This window comes from Bolinopsis microptera, chromosome 11, assembly GCF_026151205.1.
Source record: "Bolinopsis microptera isolate Bmic1 chromosome 11, MBARI_Bmic_1.0, whole genome shotgun sequence".
NCBI lineage: Eukaryota > Metazoa > Ctenophora > Tentaculata > Lobata > Bolinopsidae > Bolinopsis > Bolinopsis microptera.
This window is the reverse complement of record NC_087082.1, coordinates 10,751,182-10,769,796: the sequence shown is the minus strand read 5'-3', so window position 1 is coordinate 10,769,796 and position 18,615 is coordinate 10,751,182. Positions and strand designations below refer to the sequence as shown.

Below are 18,615 nucleotides of genomic sequence, written 5' to 3'. Positions count from 1 at the left end.
TTACCAATATTTGACAAGGGTTCCAAATTAATATTAGACTATGCAATTGTTGGAACTCCTTGCTAGAGTTTTCGATCTTCAGCTGGTTTCATGAGAAAAACTCAACAAGTTTGTTAAATCAAGATATTATTAGTTTTTTCTATTATTTTCTTTAATTAATGTGGTATCTTTTCGTAGGAAGTTTAAAAGTAATGGCATACCGAAACAACTGGTTCAAGATGCTAGAAGATCATTCATATGAATTCGTCATAAACTTTAGTGTTCTGCCACTGAAGAAAGGTAAGACCGGCTAAAAGATAATTAATTTAGTTTTATCCGCATTAGCAAGGAAGACTTTCGATTGTCTTGATCTTCTTGATATATTATGTCATTAGATTGTAGTTTGTAATGTAGATGCTAAAAAAGCTTAATTTAATAGTTTTTCACTTCAGTGTGACAGTCCCAGAGTTCAGATCTAGTTATGTTGCTGAGTTACGGGTTTACAATGGATTACATCCTACATACCAACATTTGGTATTGCTTACAATTAACATTTTATATATCTATTTATTATATTTTATTTATTCCTAGTTGAGATCACTTTTACAGGGGTTCATCCTGATTTGGCGGCCAAATTCTGAAATTTGCCGGGCATTTTTCAGAATTTGGCCGCCAACTTTTTTTAAAGGCCTAACTCAAAATTCTATATTAAAACTTAAGGTCGAAATGCGATTCTACGTTGATTCTGAAAATTTCATGTAAAAATATTGAAACCCTATTGAGTTCTATTGTTTTGAACGAAATCAGTTTCGCAAATATCGCGAACTGAGATATGGGCGATTTTGTTAATTTTTTGCGATTATTTGAACTCAGAATCCACAGTGAGGTGATATTGAGCTTACAATCATGGGAATCATAGAGAATGTGTAGTATAAGCTTACCTTCCATATAAAGTTAGTTTCATTCAAAAATATTGATATTTGACCAATTTATGGGCAAAAATCGATCAAATTTGGTGCGTATGCCCAAATGTGGTCATATGGTTTTGGGCTCATAACTCAGTCATTTTTTGTCTAATCTTGATGAAATTTCATATACAAGTTCAGGAGATCACTAGCTACAAGTATAGCACAATCTGGGTTTCCGGCATGTTGAGGGTATTTGGCTAAATTGGGCCTAATTTGGACAAAATATGGGCGTGGCTGCCCCGCGGGCACCGTTTGGCGGTTGGGGTCCGGGACCCCCTCAAAAGTTCGGTCACCGGTCCTAGTTTGTTGGTCAACTGCTATCTCGAAACCAAGTTTCACGAAAAAATTCAGGGTGAACCCCCCCCCCACCCCCTTAATAACTAGTTACTTATTATTTATTTACTAATTATTTACTTGTTCTAAACCTTTTAATCACTTAAGATGGTGGATTATGATGACATGTCAGATGAAGGTATTGTAGACTCGAGTGTTCCGTTACTAGGAGGAGACGGAGCGGAGAACAGCGTTCAGAGCAAGACTTCTGTTAAACCAGCCGTAAGTTATATGTTATTATTTATCTAATATTTGTTTATTATTTTATAATTTAACACCATATGTCTATGGTTAATTATGGTGCCCAGCTAGTAATAGCTCATTATCATTTTTGGTGAAAATTTGAATATCAAACTGTTCAAGCCTAATAAATACATAGGTTTCTGCTTTAAAAACACCTACAGACTACTGCAACCCTTGCCCTCCCCAGAACCTAAACAGTCGCGATATGTAAATCATTATTAATGAAATAACACCGCCTCTCAATTTTTCATCCCTTGTTTGTGTTTAACCTGTTGTTTTCTCTCTTCAGGGCTGGTTTAGATATGTGATAGTTTTGTTGCTGAGTTACGGCTTTATTATGGACTACATCCTACGTATCAATATCAGGTACCTAGTGTTATTATTTAGGTTAGTATTTAGGTTCTTATTTAGGTACACACTTGCAATGCTCTCAACATCAGGTACCTAGTGTTATTATTTAGGTACACACTTGTACTGCTCTCAACATCAGGTACCTAGTGTTATTATTTAGGTACACACTTGTACTGCTCTCAACATCAGGTACCTAGTATTCTTATTTTGGTACACCTTCTCTCTATAATACATGGTACCTGTATAATGTATATGTATATGTATGTATATGTGTATATGTATGTATATGTATGTACACATTATTCATTGTTCATTCCCCTATTGTTATTTCATACGTAGTCACTAGTCAGCTCAGTAGGATTTAGTCTGGGCTTTGCCTGCTGGCCCTGCCATGGCTTTTTAGCTTGGGCAGGTTATATTTATATAAAACTAGGAATACTGCACCCTGTAGTTCTACCTATCATACGAATCCTAGCACAGTAAAACCCCGATTTACTGCGAAGGTTCCAGTTGGGGAGAAAAGGTTATTTAAAACGTAAATCCTGACCAGACTTTAGGCAGTAGGCACACCCTGTAGTTTAGGCACACCCTGTAGTTTAGGCACACCCTGTAGTTTAGGCACACCCTGTACTTTAGGCACACCTAATAAAGAAGAACCCGAAATACTTCTTTTCGTATGCCAAGCGTTTTCAGAAGACCAGATCTACGATCCCGGTGTTGAGAGATGAGACTGGGGCATTAGTGGACGACCCCAGTATCAAGGCAGAGTTACTTCAGAAGCAGTACCAGAAGGTATTTAGTAACCCTATGAGTGCTGATATTGATGAATGTATGAAGAGCCAAGGATTACCTCAGGGACTGAATTCCGGATTCAATGAGCTAAGCTTCACAAGAAAAGATATCATTGAAGCATTAGGAGAACTGGATCCCTATTCTGCCGCACCTGACGGAGAGATTCCTGCTAGGATACTCACAGCCTGCAAAGAACAACTTGCAGACCCGCTAACACTCCTCTGGCAGGAATCGTTCAGCAGTGGGTATATACCAGCGGAATTAAAGACCTAATATATCACCCCTATCTATAAGAAGGGGGACAGAACGGACCCAGCAAACTATAGACCAGTGTCTTTAACCTCGCACATCATAAAGACATTTGAGTGTGTCATCAGAAAAAACCTGGTTCGTCATTTGGAAGAGAACATGATGATCAATACGAACCAGCATGGGTTCAGAAAAAAGAGGAGTTGCATGACGCAGCTTCTTAGTCACATCGAACAGAATAGTTTTGATTGAATGATGATTTTTCAGTTTCGCGTTGGATAGTGAGATGGTGGTTGCCCCAGAAAATTGTACTGCAAATGATACAAGATGTTGGTCTCAAGCTCAACAAGGTTCTTATTTAGCTTTCTTTTCTGCCTCTTGTATTTTTTCATTAACATTACAGATAATTAACATATCCTATCCAGTTTAAGATCGGTCTTTAAATTCAATGATAATAGTGTTCGGGTAACGTATTTCCACATCGAGTGAAAATTAAAAATATTTTTCCTAGGTTACGTTCTGAGCTCATTTTTCTGGGGCTACTGGGCCACGCAGCTTCCGGGCGCTGTGATATGCTGTTATTTTGGGGCCAGCAAAGTCTTTAGTATCGGCCTCTTCATCGCCATCCTAGCAACCTTCCTTTGTCCTTTTATCTCTGGTGTCAACTTTTGGCTGTTCATTGCACTGCGTCTTTTCATTGGATTGGGGCAAGGTGTAACATTCCCAGTGGCCCTGAACATCATTGCAAACTGGGCCCCTTCTTCTCAGTTTGCCACGTTTATAGCTTTAGGGGGCGGTGGTCAGTATCTGGGGGCTGTCCTGGCGAACTCTGTTTCTGGACTGTTAGCTTCTGGTAGCTTTTTAGAGGGCTGGCCCAGTCTTTTCTATGTGTATGGAGGCTGTGGAGTACTATGGGCTCTGCTATGGTTTGTATTTGTTAGAGATGATCCGGCCACATCATACTGGACTTCCACCTCTGAAAGGGAATACTTGGCCGCGACTACAGTCCCAAGGAAAGCAGTTCAGATATCTGAAATACCCTGGAAAAGTATTCTGAAGAGCGGACGATTTTGGTCAACTTGTGTCATACACACTTGTAATGGGTATGTTAATAATGCCAAACTCGAAGAATGGTTATTTCTACTCTCAACTTTTAAATTTCGAAAAATTCAAGAATCTTTGACCTGTTGTTTACGAAACATGCAATTCAATCCGAAATTCCTCAGGTATGGGTTCTTCATGTTACTGTCAGACATTCCCAAGTTTATGATCGAAGTTTTGCAGTACAACATGAAAGACTCCGGGTTTATAGCCTCGCTACCTTACGTCATGATTTACCTTGGTTACACTTCCGGTGGATACCTTTCTGATCTTCTTATAAGAAACGGAAATACTGTCAAAAACATGGACAAGAAACTGTGTAGTGTTGCTGCCCAGATTATTCCCGCCATTCTTCTGGCTGCCATGGCCTACTGTGAGAACAATGTCCCCATCCTGATTCTTATGAATATAGCAATGTATTTCCAGGGTTACGCCCACCTCTGCTATTATGTGAACTATGCTGATCTCTCTCCTCGCTTCTCTGCCATCCTCTGTGGTATTGGTAATGGACTTTGTGCTGTTGCTGGAATCCTGGGCCCCATCGCTGTTGGTCTTCTTGTCAATGATGTTGATCCAAATGATCATGATAAACTGCATGAACGGTGGAAAATAGCCTTCCTATCAGCTTCAGCGGTTTGGATGTTTGGATCTCTTCAGTACTGTGTGTTTAGTTCCGCTGAGGTGCAGCCCTGGAATTCCCATGGGTTGGAGGAGGAAACGTCTGTGGAGGATGAAGATCTTCTGTATGCTTACGCCGAAGAAAGCAGCCGAGGTTTCGGTATTTAGAGAATTACACTGTCCAAGGCTCTGACTTGTAACTGATTGGTATTTGAGCTCTTCATTGACAAATGATACTCGGTGTTTTGACTGAATAACAAGGTTAAAATATTTTCATCCTATTACACACATTCACTGACTAGCGACTAAAAGTAATTATTTGTTGTTTTAAAATTGATATTTGTTATAATTATGTAGTGGTTACAGTATGAGTATTTTGATATTCAGAAGAATGATTGTTTTGTTGAGTGTACTGTTGTTTATGCTATATTTTTTAATCGACCAATTATGTCAGAAAGTATGAATTGTTTTTGATTTTATTTTTTGATTTCATTTTTATGACGAATCACATTGTATTTAGATATTATGTTTTGTGCAGATTTTAAATCTCAAGGAGTAAACTTGTTTGCACTATGTAAAGCTTCCACAAATATGTTACCAAAATTCGACAAGTGTTCCAAATTCATATTAGACTATGCAATTGTTCGAACTCCTTGCTAGAGTTTTCGATCTTCAGCTGGTTTCATGACAAAAACTCAACAAGTTTGATAAAAACAGACATTATTGTTTTTTTCTATTATTTTTGTTAATTAATTTTTGTAGGACGTTTAAAAGTAATGGCGTACAGAAAGAACTGGTTCAAGATGCTAGAAGATCATTCATATGAATTCGTCATAAACTTTAGTGTTCTGCCACTGAAGAAAGGTAAGACCGGCTAAAAGATAATTAATTTAGTTTTATCCGCATTAGCAAGGAAGACTTTCGATTGTCTTCTTTATATATTATGTCATTACATCGTAGTTTTTAATGCAGCTGCTAAAAAAGCTTAATTTAATAGTTTTTCACTTTAGGGTGACAGTCCCAAAGTTCAGATCTAGTTGTGTTGCTTAGTTACGGGTTTATAATGGAAAACATCCTACATACTAACATCAGGTATTACTTACAATTTACAATTTATATATCTATTTATTATATTTTATTTATTTTTGTATCTTACTGATTTTTTAAAGTAATTCTTCTTTCCGATGCTTTTGATATAGTTGCGGGCATCATTGGAAGTATGGGTCACGTGGTTGATTTTCAGTACTTTTGACAATACTCTAGTAGTGATAAACGTCAAATTTATGCCACTAATGTCAAAAATGCAATTTTTTCCGTTCACACCCTTTTAAAAAAAGGCAATAGTGAAAGGTTACGAATGGACGTTTTTTGCAGAAAAAAGTGGATTTTGGAGATTGCGGTAGCTAGGTGGGTTTAAATATGTCGTGTTCCTTACGTCCGTTACCATAGAACGAAATATCCGCGCGCGAGGATTGCTTGAGCTTGCGGAGATGTGAATTATAGATAGCTTTTGGTTAATAAATTCGCGGCGCGAGTGTATTTTAATATATTATAATATTAAGTTGTAAGCCCAATTTGTACGTGGCACGCGTAGTGTATTAGTGTATTGATGTGTATACGAGTATTATATAATATAGTTTACTTAAATTGCTAACAGTTTCTTGAATTACAGATACAATTTAAGTTCTACAGCAATTGAATTGGATTTCGAGTGTTCCCCGTATTTAATGCATAATTTATCAATATTATTATGAAGTGAGCTATTTGGAGCTTAAATACTTTAAGTTATAGTGAACGGAAATCTAGCGTCCGCCAAACGAAACAACGGGCGCAATTCTTGTTTAATTCGTACAAATATCCTCAACTTAAAATGATCGTGTCCATATAATTATTATGATAGGCTAGTATTGTCTTATATTATGTTTCGTGTGATTTTGTAAAGTTGTAAAGATAACCTGATAAAATGGCGTCGTGTTTCTTTGAGATACATATCTAATCTTGTATTGTTTTATTGAATAATTGCTTTTTAACCTCATCATCTCCATTTTTCTCATATCTCCTATCTTATCACATACCACCCTGTGGCAGTACTACTACCAGCCGATAAAAGGCCTGCTCTCTGCACTAATTATCTAATTGAGTGCTCATCTAAATCCAGCCATCATTCCTTAAATTCTGTCTGTTTGATTCGTACCTTCACTGACTGAATTGATATCAGATGCCTCGATTCCACTAAATCACTCGCCAATGATTTTTAATTTTTTGACTTTTGACAGGAGGGCACTGAGCAAAAAACTGTTTTGGTCACGTGACAGGCTAGTAGAACACGAATTCGATTGTTTAGGGCTCGGTTGAATTAATAGAAGCCCAGATTACCTTATTGTTGTTTATAACTAATATGAAGAGCTTTTATTTCGTTTAAAGATGTTGTAGATTTGCCTGATAGACGTTGTTTCAGTTGAACATAATATGAAAGGTGAAATATTTCCTTTGCTCGGTGGGAGGAGGGAGAACTGTGCACCGAACAAAACATCTGTTAAAAGTGTTAAACCCGCTGTAAGTTATTCGTTATTAATTATCTAATAATTGTTTATTATATTATTATATTATTATCTAATATTTGTTGATTATTTTATTAATTGTCACACACAGTTTTCACGTGCTTTGATGATGGATTGTGTATTTTACACTTTACCAAATTAACTGGAAGCACAGTGTGCTTGATCTTTTGTTTAAATCAATAAATCATCTTTTTAATTTTTGTATTTTATAATTAAGTAATAAAGTTATTATATTCGTAAACATTGACTGGCTAATAAACCAGTCACCAAACAAACAAACATTAACACTGCGAACTGACCCCAATATTTTCCGCGCCATTTTAACGGTGTGATTATCAGATTTCTATTCATGTGGGCTATTGGTTAAAAGGAGAAAGCACATTTTACTTTTTTTTGTTTAACCTTTTTTTCTTCCACCAGGGCTGGTTTAGATATGTGATAGTTTTGCTGGTGTGTTGTGGGTTCATAATGGACTACATCCTACGTATGAACATAAGGTACAGTGTGTTCTAAGTTCTTATTTAGGTACATTTCAGCTCTGTTGATGGCTTGTTCGATTCTTATATAATTTTACTGACTGTATTGTTCGTTCATATTTTTTCCTATCACAGCCACGATTTCCAGTTAACCTCAGTCCCTCACTACTGCTCTAATTTCATTTCACAACCCCCTCCCCTTATTTAAGATAATTATTTTTGATTGAATGATGATTTTTCAGTTTCGCGTTGGATAGTGATATGGTGGCTGCACCAGAACATTGTACTGAAAATGAAACAAGATGTTGGTCCCAGGAACAACAAGGTACTTATTTATCCTGTATTTTCTATGTTTCTCAAGTCCAGTTTTAAACTCAAACGGTTTTTAAATTCGATGAAGCTTGGCCCCATAGCCAGTGACCAACTATTTCCTTGTACTTAAACGTTGTACAAATATTGCAAAGATATTATTGTGAACAAAATAATTATAACATAATGATATCGTGAGAGTTATACAATATACATTCGCATTTGTTCCAGATTAAAACTTTTACATATTTTTTCTAGGTTACGTTTTGAGCTCCTTTTTCTGGGGATACTGGGCCACGCAGCTTCCGGGCGCTGTGATATGCTGTTATTTTGGGGCCAGCAAAGTCTTTGGTATCGGCCTCTTCATCGCCATCCTAGCAACCTTCCTTTGTCCTTTTATCTCTGGTGTCAACTTTTGGCTGTTTATTGCACTGCGTCTTTTCATTGGATTGGGGCAAGGTGTAACATTCCCGGTGGCCCTGAACATCATAGCAACCTGGGCCCCTACTTCTCAGTTTGCCACATTTTCAGCTTTAAGTTCCGGGGGTCAGTATTTAGGGGCTGTCCTGGCGAACTCTGTTTCTGGACTGTTAGCTTCTGGTAGCTTTTTAGAGGGCTGGCCCAGTCTTTTCTATGTGTATGGAGGCTGTGGAGTACTATGGGCTCTGCTATGGTTTGTCTTTGTTAGAGATGATCCGGCCACATCATACTGGACTTCCAACGCTGAAAGGGAATACTTGGCCGCGACTACAGTCCCTAAGAAAGCAGTTCAGATATCTGAAATACCTTGGAAAAGTATTCTGAAGAGCGGACGATTTCGGTCAACTTGTGTCATGCACATGTGTAATGGGTATGTTAATCATAATTTTTTTACGTTAATGAGTTAATGTTAATATATCGAAGAATGACTATTTCTACTCGTAACTTTTAAATTTAAGAAAAAGTTAAGAATCTTTAACCCTTTATTTTCGAAATATGAAATTCAATCCGAAATTTCTCAGGTATGGATTCTTCATGTTACTGTCAGACATTCCCAAGTTTATGATCGAAGTTTTGCAGTACAACATGAAAGACTCCGGGTTTATAGCCTCGCTACCTTACGTCATGATTTACCTTGGTTACACTTCCGGTGGATACTTTTCTGATCTTCTTATAAGAAACGGAATACTGTCAAAAACATGGACAAGAAAATTTTGTAGTGTTGCTGCCCAGATTATTCCGGCCATTCTTCTGGCTGCCATGGCCTACTGTGAGAACAATGTCCCCATTCTGATTCTCTTGAACATAACAATGTATTTCCAGGGTTACGCCAACCTCTGCTATTATGTGAATTATGTTGATCTCTCTCCTCGCTTTTCTGTGATCCTCTGCGGTATTGGTAACGGCCTTAGTGCTGTAGCTGGAATCCTGGGCCCCATCGCTGTTGGATTCCTTGTCAACGATGTTGATCCAGACGATTATGAGAAACTGCATGAACGTTGGAAGATAGCCTTCCTATCGGCTTCAGCAGTCTGGATGTTTGGATCTGTACAGTACTGTGTGTTTGGTTCTGCAGAAGTTCAGCCCTGGAATTCCCATGGGTTGGAGGAGGAAACGTCTGTGAGGGATGAAGATATTATGTATACTGATGTCGAAGCATGAGCAGGGGATTCGGTATTTAGAGGATTACACTTTCCAGGACTCTGACTTGTAACTGATATGTATTTGAGCTCTTCATTGACTGAATAATAAGGTGATAAAGTGTTTTCATCCTATTACACACATTCACTGGCTAGTGACTAAAAGTAATTATTTGTTGTTTTAAAATTGATATTTGTTATAATTATGTAGTGGTTACAGTATGAGTATTTTTATATTCAGAAGAATGATTGTTTTGTTGAGTGTACCTTTGTTTATGCTTTATTTTTAATTGACCAACTATTGTTAAATCTAATTTATGTCAGAAAGTATGAATTGTTTTTGATTTTATTTTTTGATTTCATTTGTTACGTCATGACGAATCACATTGTATTTAGATATGTTTTGTGCAGATTTTAAAACTCAGGAAATAAACTTGTTTTTGTTCTTTGTCACACGATGAAATTTAATTATTGTGAATAACGAGCTTTAATTTTATGAGAGTTGTTTGCACTATGTAAAGCTTCCACAAATATGCTTATCAATATTCGCCAAGTGTTCCAAATTCATATTAGACTATGCAATTGTTCGAACTCCTTGCTAGAGTTTTCGATCTTCAGCTGGTTTCACGAGAAAAACTCAACAAGTTTGTTAAAACAGATATTATTTGTTTTTTCTATTATTTTCTTTAATTAATGTGGTATCTTTTCGTAGGAGGTTTAAAAGTAATGGCATACCGAAACAACTGGTTCAAGATGAAAGAAGATCATTCATATGAATTCGTCATAAACTTTAGTGTTCTGCCACTGAAGAAAGGTAAGACCGGCTAAAAGATAAATAATTTAGTTTTATCCGCATTAGCAAGGAAGAATTTTAATTTTCCTTCTCTTGATCTTCTTTATATAATATTTCATTAGATCTTAGCTTTTAATGCAGATGCTAAAAAAGCTTAATTTAATAGTTTTTCACTTCAGGGTGACAGTCCCAAAGTTCAGATCTAGTTTTGTTGCTGAGTTACGGGTTTACAATGGATTATATTTTACATACCAACATCAGGTATTCCTTACGATTTATATTTTATATAATATCTATTTGTCAGAGAAGCTATGAAAATGAAATAAGATGCGGCTCGGAGTTGAAGAGCTTTCTTATTCGGCAACAAAATTTGGTTATCAAACTGCAGAGTGAACTTCTTGAGGGTAAATTAAAGCAGTTGGAATCTGTTCAGACCACCGTGGAATCTGCCGTTCAGGAAAGTGTACAAGCTGAGATCAGGTTAAATACAGTAAAGCTGTTTCAAAGGTCCCGCCGGAAACTGCACTGACAGAACAGAGCTTGAAAAAGGTAGATCAGAGTGCTGTATCAGTCGTATGTGGTGTACGGTTTTGCACCCACTTTTCCTTCATTAATCTGTTCCGCTCCTATTTTTACGAAACTTAATTGTCATCCCCCGCTAATGATCATGGTGCAGGTTCAACGGACCGTAAATCGGGTTACATAATGACTTAGTTATCCTTGAAACAGTAACACAGTAGAATAATTAAATGACATGTAGCCGAACAAAATTTAATCACTCCATGAAAATTAGTAAAGAGCTACGTGTTAGGAACTCTAATGCGGCCGGTTCGAATGAGGGAGTTCATATTTCTGCAACGTTTAAACTTTTGTACTGTTTGTACTTTTGCAATTCAACTGCGATAGTGAAGTCCCGGCCGTTATAGGAACGGGTTACACTAGTATATTATAACTAGTGTAACCCGTGCCTACGGCCGGGACTTCACTATCGTAGTTGAATTGCGAAAGTATAGACAGTGCAAAAGTTAAAATTGTGCAAAAGCATAAACTCGCTCAGTTGAAACCAACCGCATTAGAGTAAATTTAATTCTGAGCGCCCATCACGTAATACTAGGCTAGTATTGATAGGCTAGTATTATCTTACATTATGTTGTATGTGAGTTTGTTAAGATGACCTGATAATGAGGCGTCGTGTTTCTTTGAGATCCAATTTTGAATCGTTGTATTAAATTAGGGGTGGGGGGTCCAGCCTGAAATATTGATATTTGACCAATTTATTGGCCAAAATCTATCAAATTTGGTGCGTATGCCCAAACATGGGTATATAGTTTTTGGGTTTTGGGCATGTTAAGGTGATTTGGGGTCTGGGACCCCCTCAAAAATATGATCACGGGTCTTAGTTTGTTGGTCAACTGCTATGTCAGAATCAAGTTTCACACAAATTTCAGGCTGCCCCCCCCCCTAACCCCATCATCTCAGGTTTTCTCATATCTCTTATCTTATCACATATCACTTGCATTCAGTGGTAGTACTACTACCAGCCAATAACAGGCATGTTCTCTGCTCTCTGCACTAAGTATCTAATTGAGTGCTCATCTAAATCCAGCCACCATTCCTTAGATTTTGTCAGTTTGATTTGTACCTTCACAGACTGAATTTACAACAGATGCCTCGTTAGTCGTTCCCCCTAAATCACTTGCCAATGCTTTTTACTTTTTTGAATTAATAGAAGACCAGATGCTTACCTTATTGCTGTTTATAACTTGGATATGAAGAATTTTATTTCGTTTAAGGGGGGGGGGGGGGGGGGGTTCAGCCTGTAATTTTTGTGAAACTTGATTCTGACATAGCAGTTGACCAACAAACTAAGACCCGTGACCAAACTTTTGAGGGGGTACCGGACTCCAACCGCCCACCGGTGCCTGTGGTGCAGCCGCGCCCATATTTGAGCCCAATTAGGCCAAATTACCTTAACATCCCCAGATATTAGGTGTTCTACGTGTAGCTAGTGGTCCCCTGAACTCGTATATGAATCCTCATCCGAATTAGACAAAAAATGATTGAGCTATGAGCCAAAAACTATTGCCCATTTTTGGGCATACGCACCACATTTGATAGATTTTGAGCCATAAATTATCAATATTTTTGAATGAGACCAACTTTCTATAAAAGGTAAGCCTAAACTATACATTCTCTGAGATATATAGCTTGATAAATTTATAGAAATATGGAGACTAAGGCCAAAAGACCACTAAAAATGAAGAAAACTGCCCATATCCCAGTTCGCGATTTTTGCGAAAGTGACTTCGGCAAATCATAAGGCCTAAATCATGAAAAATTTCATGGGAACATTTTGAACATTTTGAAAAAGCCCTAGGACCCCCTCAAAAGTTTGGTAACAGGTCCTAGTTTGTTGGTCTGCTATGTCAGAATCAAGTTTCACCAAAATTTCAGGCTGAACCCCCCTTAAAGATGTTGTAGATTCGCCTGATAGACGTTGTTTCAGTTGAACATATTATGAAAGGCGAAATATTTCCTTTGCTCGGTGGGAGGAAAGAGAACTTTGCACAGAACAAAACATCAGCTAAACCTGCTGTAAGTTATTCGTTATTATTTATCTAATATTTTTTATTTTATTTTAATATACCCAAATTAGTCGCGCTATATTCTTCGTTTAGATTTGCAAGAAGAGCCTGTTTTGGACTAGTTCATGAATTTACACTTTTACATCCAGTTTGGTCAAAAAATGGCTTAAAATCATATGTCCATATTTGGGCATACGCACCAAATTTGAAAGCTTTTGCCCAAAATTCGATCAAATTTTAATATTTTTGAACGAGTCTAACTTTATGTGAAAGATATAGCGCAATATCTGTTGAATAGTGGATACTAAGTAAAAAGACCTCCATGAACAAAATTGCACATATCTCGGTTCGGCCGTTCGGGATACTATTCAAAATGACTTCTTTGAAATTAAGATAACTCTATCAGTTTTCAATATTTTTGCATGAAAGTTTCGAAATCGATTAAGAATTGCATTTCAAGCTTATTGTGGACAACGATTTTTGATTTAGGCCTCAAAAAAGATAGGGATATAGGTTTATTAAAGTATATCCCCGCCCCTAAATCGGGAAAAAATCTACATTTTAATATACTTTAATATGGTCAGCCCCACCACCAATTACCTTAACACTGCGAACTGACCCCAATATTTTCCGCGCCATCTTAACGGTGTGATTATCATATTTCTATTCATGTCGGCTAGATTGGTTAAAAGGAGAAGACACATTTTACTTTTTTGTTTAACCTGTTTTTTCTTCCTCCAGGGCTGGTTTAGATATGTGATAGTTTTGCTTGTGTGTTGCGGGTTCATAATGGACTACATCTTACGTATGAACGTCAGGTACAGTGTGTTCTTATTTAAATACATTTCAGCTCTGTTGAGGGGCATGTTCAATTCTTATACATTTTTACTAACTGTATTCTTCGTTCATATTTTGTCCTATTTCAGCCACGATTTCCTGACTACAGGTAGTCCAGTCAACCTCCGTTCTTAACTACTGCTCTAGTTCATTCCACTTATCATTACAACCCATATATTTAAGATAATAAATATTTTTGATTGAATGATGATTTTTCAGTTTCGCGTTGGATAGTGATATGGTGGCTGCACCAGAAAATTGTACTGCAAATGATAAAAGATGTTGGTCCCAGGCTCAACAAGGTACTTATTTATCCTGTATTTTCTATATTTCTCAAGTCCGTTAACATTACAAAAGGTTAATACATGTTTTCCTAGGTTACATTTTGAGCTCCTTTTTCTGGGGCTACTTTGCCACGCAGCTTCCGGGCGCTGTGATCTGCTGTTATTTTGGGGCCAGCAAAGTCTTTGGTATCGGCCTCTTCATCGCCATCCTAGCAACCTTCCTTTGTCCTTTTATCTCTGGTGTCAACTTTTGGCTGTTTATTGCACTGCGTCTTTTCATTGGATTGGGGCAAGGTGTAACATTCCCGGTGGCCTTGAACATCATTAGAAACTGGGCCCCTTCTTCTCAGTTTGCCACGTTTATAGCTTTATGTGCCGGGGGTCAGTATCTGGGGGGTGTCCTGGCGAACTCTTTTTCTGGACTGTTAGCTTCTGGTAGCTTTTTGGGGGGCTGGCCCAGTCTTTTCTATGTGTATGGAGGCTGTGGAGTACTATGGGCTCTGCTATGGTTTGTCTTTGTTAGAGATGATCCGGCCACATCATACTGGACTTCCACCGCTGAAAAGGAGTACTTGGCCGCGACTACAGTCCCTAAGAAAGCAGTTCAGATATCTGAAATACCCTGGAAAGGTATTCTGAAAAGCGGAAGAGTTTGGTCAACTTGTGTCATGCACATGTGTAATGGGTATGTTGATCATAATATTTTTATGTTAATGTTAATCTCAAGGAATGACTATTTCTACTCGTACCTTTTAAATGTAAGGCAAATTCAGGAATCTTTGGCCCTTTATTTACGAATTATGAATTACAATACAAAATTCTCAGGTATGGGTACTTCATGTTACTGTCAGACATTCCCAAGTTTATGATCGAAGTTTTGCAGTACAACATGAAAGACTCCGGGTTTATAGCCTCGCTACCTTACGTCATGATTTACATTGGTTACATTTCGGGTGGATACTTTTCTGATCTTCTTGTAAGAAACGAAATTCTGTCAAAAACATGGACAAGAAAATGGTGTAGTGTTACCTCCCACGTTATTTCGGCCATTCTTTTGACTGGCATGGCCTACTGTGAGAACAATGTCCCCATCCTGATTCTCTTGAACATAGCAATGTATTTCCAGGGTTATGCTAACCTATGCTACTATGCGAACTATGTTGATCTCTCTCCTCGCTTTTCTCCGATCCTCTGTGGTTTTGGTAACGGCCTTAGTGCTGTAGCTGGAATCATGGGGCCCATTGTTGTTGGATTCCTTGTCAATAATGTTGATCCAAACGATTATGAGAAAGTGCATGGACGGTGGAAAATAGCCTTCCTGTCGGCTTCAGCAGTCTGGGTATTTGGCTCTCTCCAATATTGTGTGTTTGGTTCCGCTGAGGTGCAGCCCTGGAATTCCCATGGGTTGGAGAAGGAAACGTCTGTGGAGGATGAAGATCTTCTATATGCTTACGCCGAAGAAAGCAGCCGAGGTTTCGGTATTTAGAGGATTACACTGTCCAAGGCTCTGACTTGTAACTGATTTGTATTTGAGTTGTAAATTGACAAATGATACTCGGGGTTTAAGTGCTTTAGCCAGGTGTAGCTGGCCCCATAATATTATAAAGGTCCAAAGGAATTGTTTTAATTTTTAACGAAAAGTTCGAATATGTGTTAGGTATATGATATGAAATGAATCATGTAAAAAATGTCATTGATTGTCAGAACGTTTTCGTTATATTCTTCCATATTTCCATTGCATAAATAATACTTATTATGTGAATTATTTCGGTATAGCGTCATGTCGTTTTGTTTCCTACTGATTTATAACCCCTTTAAAAAATGTGTTGCTCCATGAAATTTATAACAAAATAATCTGAAACTTACGAAGTTTCTTTTTGGTGGTATGGACTGCTGTGAAAAACATGCAATAGATTTATATTTTAATTTATTTGAATCTGTTTGTGTCCTTATCTATTATACGTCGAAGTATACTTATAGAGACTCGAATATTGATCATAACATTTGTTACCATTTTAGGTAGAGATGACAAAAAAGGGGGTTAATATTACCGAATTCGTAGAATGGTGAGTAGTTAGAAGCTGAGCTCACACCGTGAAATGAATCAGCTTCAACCTATTTTTGTCAATCATATTTTTTCAATTAATTAACTTTTCTTTTAAATAATGTCCCATTATGAGTTAGATTGGACACTTAGGTCCCACTTTATTCCCATAAATTTTCTATTAGTATTATGTACATTATTTTCTGATCCCTAGTATTTTGTAATGATACTAAGGAAAACATTAGGAATTTTGACTAATAAAATTTCATGAATATGTACAATACATACAAATAAGTTAAAATAAGTTTGAGGGTCATTTAAACATAAAATCTCGACTTTGCAATTGATAGGTATAAATAAGTTAAAATAACAGTACCTTAGTTCGTTTTATTATGGCGGGTTACACTACCATATCTATATTTTTACCCGCCATAATAAAACCCGCCAAGTCAATATTACCCCCCATGATATTACCCGCCATAAATATACGAACTAAGGTATCTAAATAAATTAAAATAACAGTATACAAATCTGACACAGACCTTCTGTTGGCTTACGTAACGACTGTTTATTATTCAATACTGAGGTTTGAGGGTTCACCTGTAACTTACATGTTACGTAGGATACATGTACAATTACATAAGATACAGTTCGTACGAAGTCTTACAGTCAGATCGTTTGGGGGTCATGCCAATTGAAAGTATCGACGTTGAAATTAATAAGTTTCTCAAGTTTATGGACTTATAGATTGGCCATCTGAAATTAGATCTACTGAGGGTGCATGTGTAAGGTGATATGAATGTGTCATTATTGCTTTATTGACTACAAGCATTATCAACCCCGTTCTTTTCTTCGCTCACGATCTCAATATCTTTGGGTGTCTCTGGTATCCCAACTCCAGTAGTATCAGGAAGGAACAAGACTGCCACAAACGCACACACGGACAAACCAGCAAACAGAGCCAAAGGGATCTTCCTATCAGTCACCCCGTACAACAAGCTCACATACGGGCCAATAAAGCTGCCGAATCGAGCACAGCTAGAACTGAGACACATGATCATACCACGGTGCGAGGTTGGAGCCAGTTCCCCGGTGTAGAGATACAACATTGCAAACGCTCCTAGAATACTCACATTCCCCAGCAAACTCGCCACGTGCTCTAAAGTCCACGTGTCTGAGAGGTCCACATCCAGCATGGCGATGACATTCACCACAGCAACAGAACCGAAGAAGAACAAGGTTGCTCGCTTTCTCCCGAGGACCCGACAGACAAGGATAGAGAGGATGTATCCAAGTCCTCCTCCGAGGGCAGCAGACATGTAGCTGGTGTACAGATCAGTACCTATCTTACTCCATCCGAACGTGTAAGCGTAGGTTATCAGAGCGGCTAGAAACCAGCCAACCATACATAGGAGGGACCTTTAAGCATGCTCGGATACTTCATGAAGTCTTTGACCTGCTTCAAGTAGTTCTGCACTCTTTTGTCGTATACAAGATGAACGGTACCGAAAGAAATTGGGTGCCCACTGATGTTGGACAGATATTCTAAGGTTTTCTTTGCCTCCTCGTCCCGTCCTCTGACCAGATGAAAGCGAGCAGACTCAGGAAGCGGAGTAATGAAGAACATGACTAAACTAAAAACACAGAGCCCACCCACCGCAAGGTAGAGATGTTCCCACTTGTCTATAAGGTACCCTAGCACCACCATCATCACATAGCTACACGTCCATCCCAGATTATAGCACCCACTCACAAGGTTCCTGAGGTGAGTGGGTGCGAACTCTATGATCCAGCAGTAGGAGCCGGTGTAGTTGATCAGGAGCCCGAACCCTGATATGACCCTCAGGACTAGCAGTGTCTGGTAGTTGGGAGCAGCAGCACTGGCAGCTGTTCCCATTGTTACAATAACACAGCCTAGGAGGGCACCTCTTTTCCGGCCTATTCTGTCGAATATGGCTGTTGAACACAGTAAACCAAAGAGAGCTCCAAAAAAGGAGATACTGGAGATGAGGGACAACTTGGCCTCGTCCTTGCAATATATGTTCCAATCCGTCGTGAAAGTTGTCTTTTGAGTCGTCCAATCAAAATCGGTGCCAGCTACTAAATTGTTTTCGCAGATCGTCTTCTGTGAGAAGAAGTCCCCTTCCAAGCCGGCTGCTGATGCGGTTCTGAAGAGTGACACACAATCCTCTGAAACACATACCCAATCCTTGTATGGTATGTTTCCAGCGAGGGCGGTTACATATGTCACTGCAGCAGCATGGAAAATAGTGCTCAGAGCACTCAGAAACAGTAAGAAAAGCTTCAAGTTCAATCTAGGAAAGATTCTATCGACTAAATCTTCAAGCGATAGGGATGCTTTCTGCTTGAAGTCCAGATTCGACGACTGTCCCTCAGAATCGGCGACTGATTCTTCCATTGTATGAAGACAGCTTTTTGCTAAATTGTGATATAATTTTGTTATTCATGACTA

At 38.2% G+C, this 18,615-nt stretch overlaps 4 protein-coding genes and 1 long non-coding RNA gene across 6 annotated transcripts; 4 read left to right on the top strand and 1 right to left on the bottom strand.

The window, feature by feature from the left end:
* The first annotated feature begins 1,389 nt into the window (after positions 1-1,389).
* LOC134822946 (uncharacterized) lies at positions 1,390-3,261 on the top strand. Its single transcript, XR_010161240.1, has 3 exons — positions 1,390-1,502; positions 1,813-1,889; positions 3,183-3,261. It is a non-coding gene; the product is annotated as an uncharacterized LOC134822946 (long non-coding RNA).
* A 161-nt stretch (positions 3,262-3,422) lies between these two features.
* Positions 3,423-5,156, top strand: LOC134823626 (putative inorganic phosphate cotransporter; the record flags this gene model as incomplete). The annotated part of the gene is made up of 2 exons (XM_063835159.1): positions 3,423-4,018; positions 4,142-5,156. Coding segments are annotated over 2 exons (1,257 nt in total), but the record flags the coding sequence as incomplete, so codon positions are not given.
* A 271-nt stretch (positions 5,157-5,427) lies between these two features.
* Positions 5,428-9,768, top strand: LOC134822855 (sialin-like). Its single transcript, XM_063834121.1, has 7 exons — positions 5,428-5,498; positions 5,645-5,726; positions 7,093-7,190; positions 7,616-7,692; positions 7,914-7,996; positions 8,239-8,830; positions 8,982-9,768. The coding sequence occupies exons 3-7, from the start codon at positions 7,104-7,106 to the stop codon at positions 9,619-9,621; spliced, it is 1,479 nt and encodes a 492-aa protein (XP_063690191.1). The 5' UTR covers positions 5,428-5,498; positions 5,645-5,726; positions 7,093-7,103; the 3' UTR covers positions 9,622-9,768.
* Positions 9,769-10,309: 541 nt separating this feature from the next.
* Positions 10,310-15,914, top strand: LOC134822861 (uncharacterized transporter slc-17.2-like). Of its 2 annotated transcripts, none has more exons than XM_063834127.1 (7): positions 10,310-10,413; positions 10,572-10,941; positions 12,899-12,987; positions 13,719-13,795; positions 14,034-14,116; positions 14,192-14,783; positions 14,924-15,914. In XM_063834127.1, exons 3-7 carry the CDS (start codon positions 12,910-12,912, stop codon positions 15,582-15,584), a joined length of 1,491 nt encoding a protein of 496 aa, XP_063690197.1. In that variant the 5' UTR covers positions 10,310-10,413; positions 10,572-10,941; positions 12,899-12,909; the 3' UTR covers positions 15,585-15,914. The 2 variants fall into 2 exon arrangements, with proteins under 2 accessions (XP_063690197.1, XP_063690198.1); XM_063834128.1 differs by having other exon boundaries at positions 10,572-10,653; positions 14,924-15,875.
* Positions 15,915-16,957: 1,043 nt separating this feature from the next.
* LOC134823625 (organic cation/carnitine transporter 2-like) lies at positions 16,958-18,561 on the bottom strand. Its single transcript, XM_063835158.1, has 2 exons — positions 17,603-18,561; positions 16,958-17,561 (listed from the first exon to the last, which is right to left on the bottom strand). The coding sequence occupies exons 1-2, from the start codon at positions 18,559-18,561 to the stop codon at positions 16,958-16,960; spliced, it is 1,563 nt and encodes a 520-aa protein (XP_063691228.1).
* Between the last annotated feature and the right edge of the window lie 54 nt (positions 18,562-18,615).

Excerpts from the sequence above, each read along its gene's own strand:
- LOC134822855 (XM_063834121.1), top strand. The coding sequence starts at position 7,104 with ATGAAAGGTGAAATATTTCCTTTGCTCGGTGGGAGGAGGGAGAACTGT. Across the intron at positions 7,191-7,615 it reads TTAAAAGTGTTAAACCCGCT|GGCTGGTTTAGATATGTGAT; the intron begins GTAAGTTATTCG and ends TTCTTCCACCAG. Across the intron at positions 7,997-8,238 it reads TTGGTCCCAGGAACAACAAG|GTTACGTTTTGAGCTCCTTT; the intron begins GTACTTATTTAT and ends TATTTTTTCTAG.
- LOC134822861 (XM_063834127.1), top strand. The coding sequence starts at position 12,910 with ATGAAAGGCGAAATATTTCCTTTGCTCGGTGGGAGGAAAGAGAACTTT. Across the intron at positions 13,796-14,033 it reads ATCTTACGTATGAACGTCAG|TTTCGCGTTGGATAGTGATA; the intron begins GTACAGTGTGTT and ends ATGATTTTTCAG. Across the intron at positions 14,784-14,923 it reads GTCATGCACATGTGTAATGG|GTATGGGTACTTCATGTTAC; the intron begins GTATGTTGATCA and ends CAAAATTCTCAG.
- LOC134823625 (XM_063835158.1), bottom strand. The coding sequence starts at position 18,561 with ATGGAAGAATCAGTCGCCGATTCTGAGGGACAGTCGTCGAATCTGGAC. Across the intron at positions 17,562-17,602 it reads AGAGTGCAGAACTACTTGAA|GTCCCTCCTATGTATGGTTG; the intron begins GCAGGTCAAAGA and ends GCATGCTTAAAG.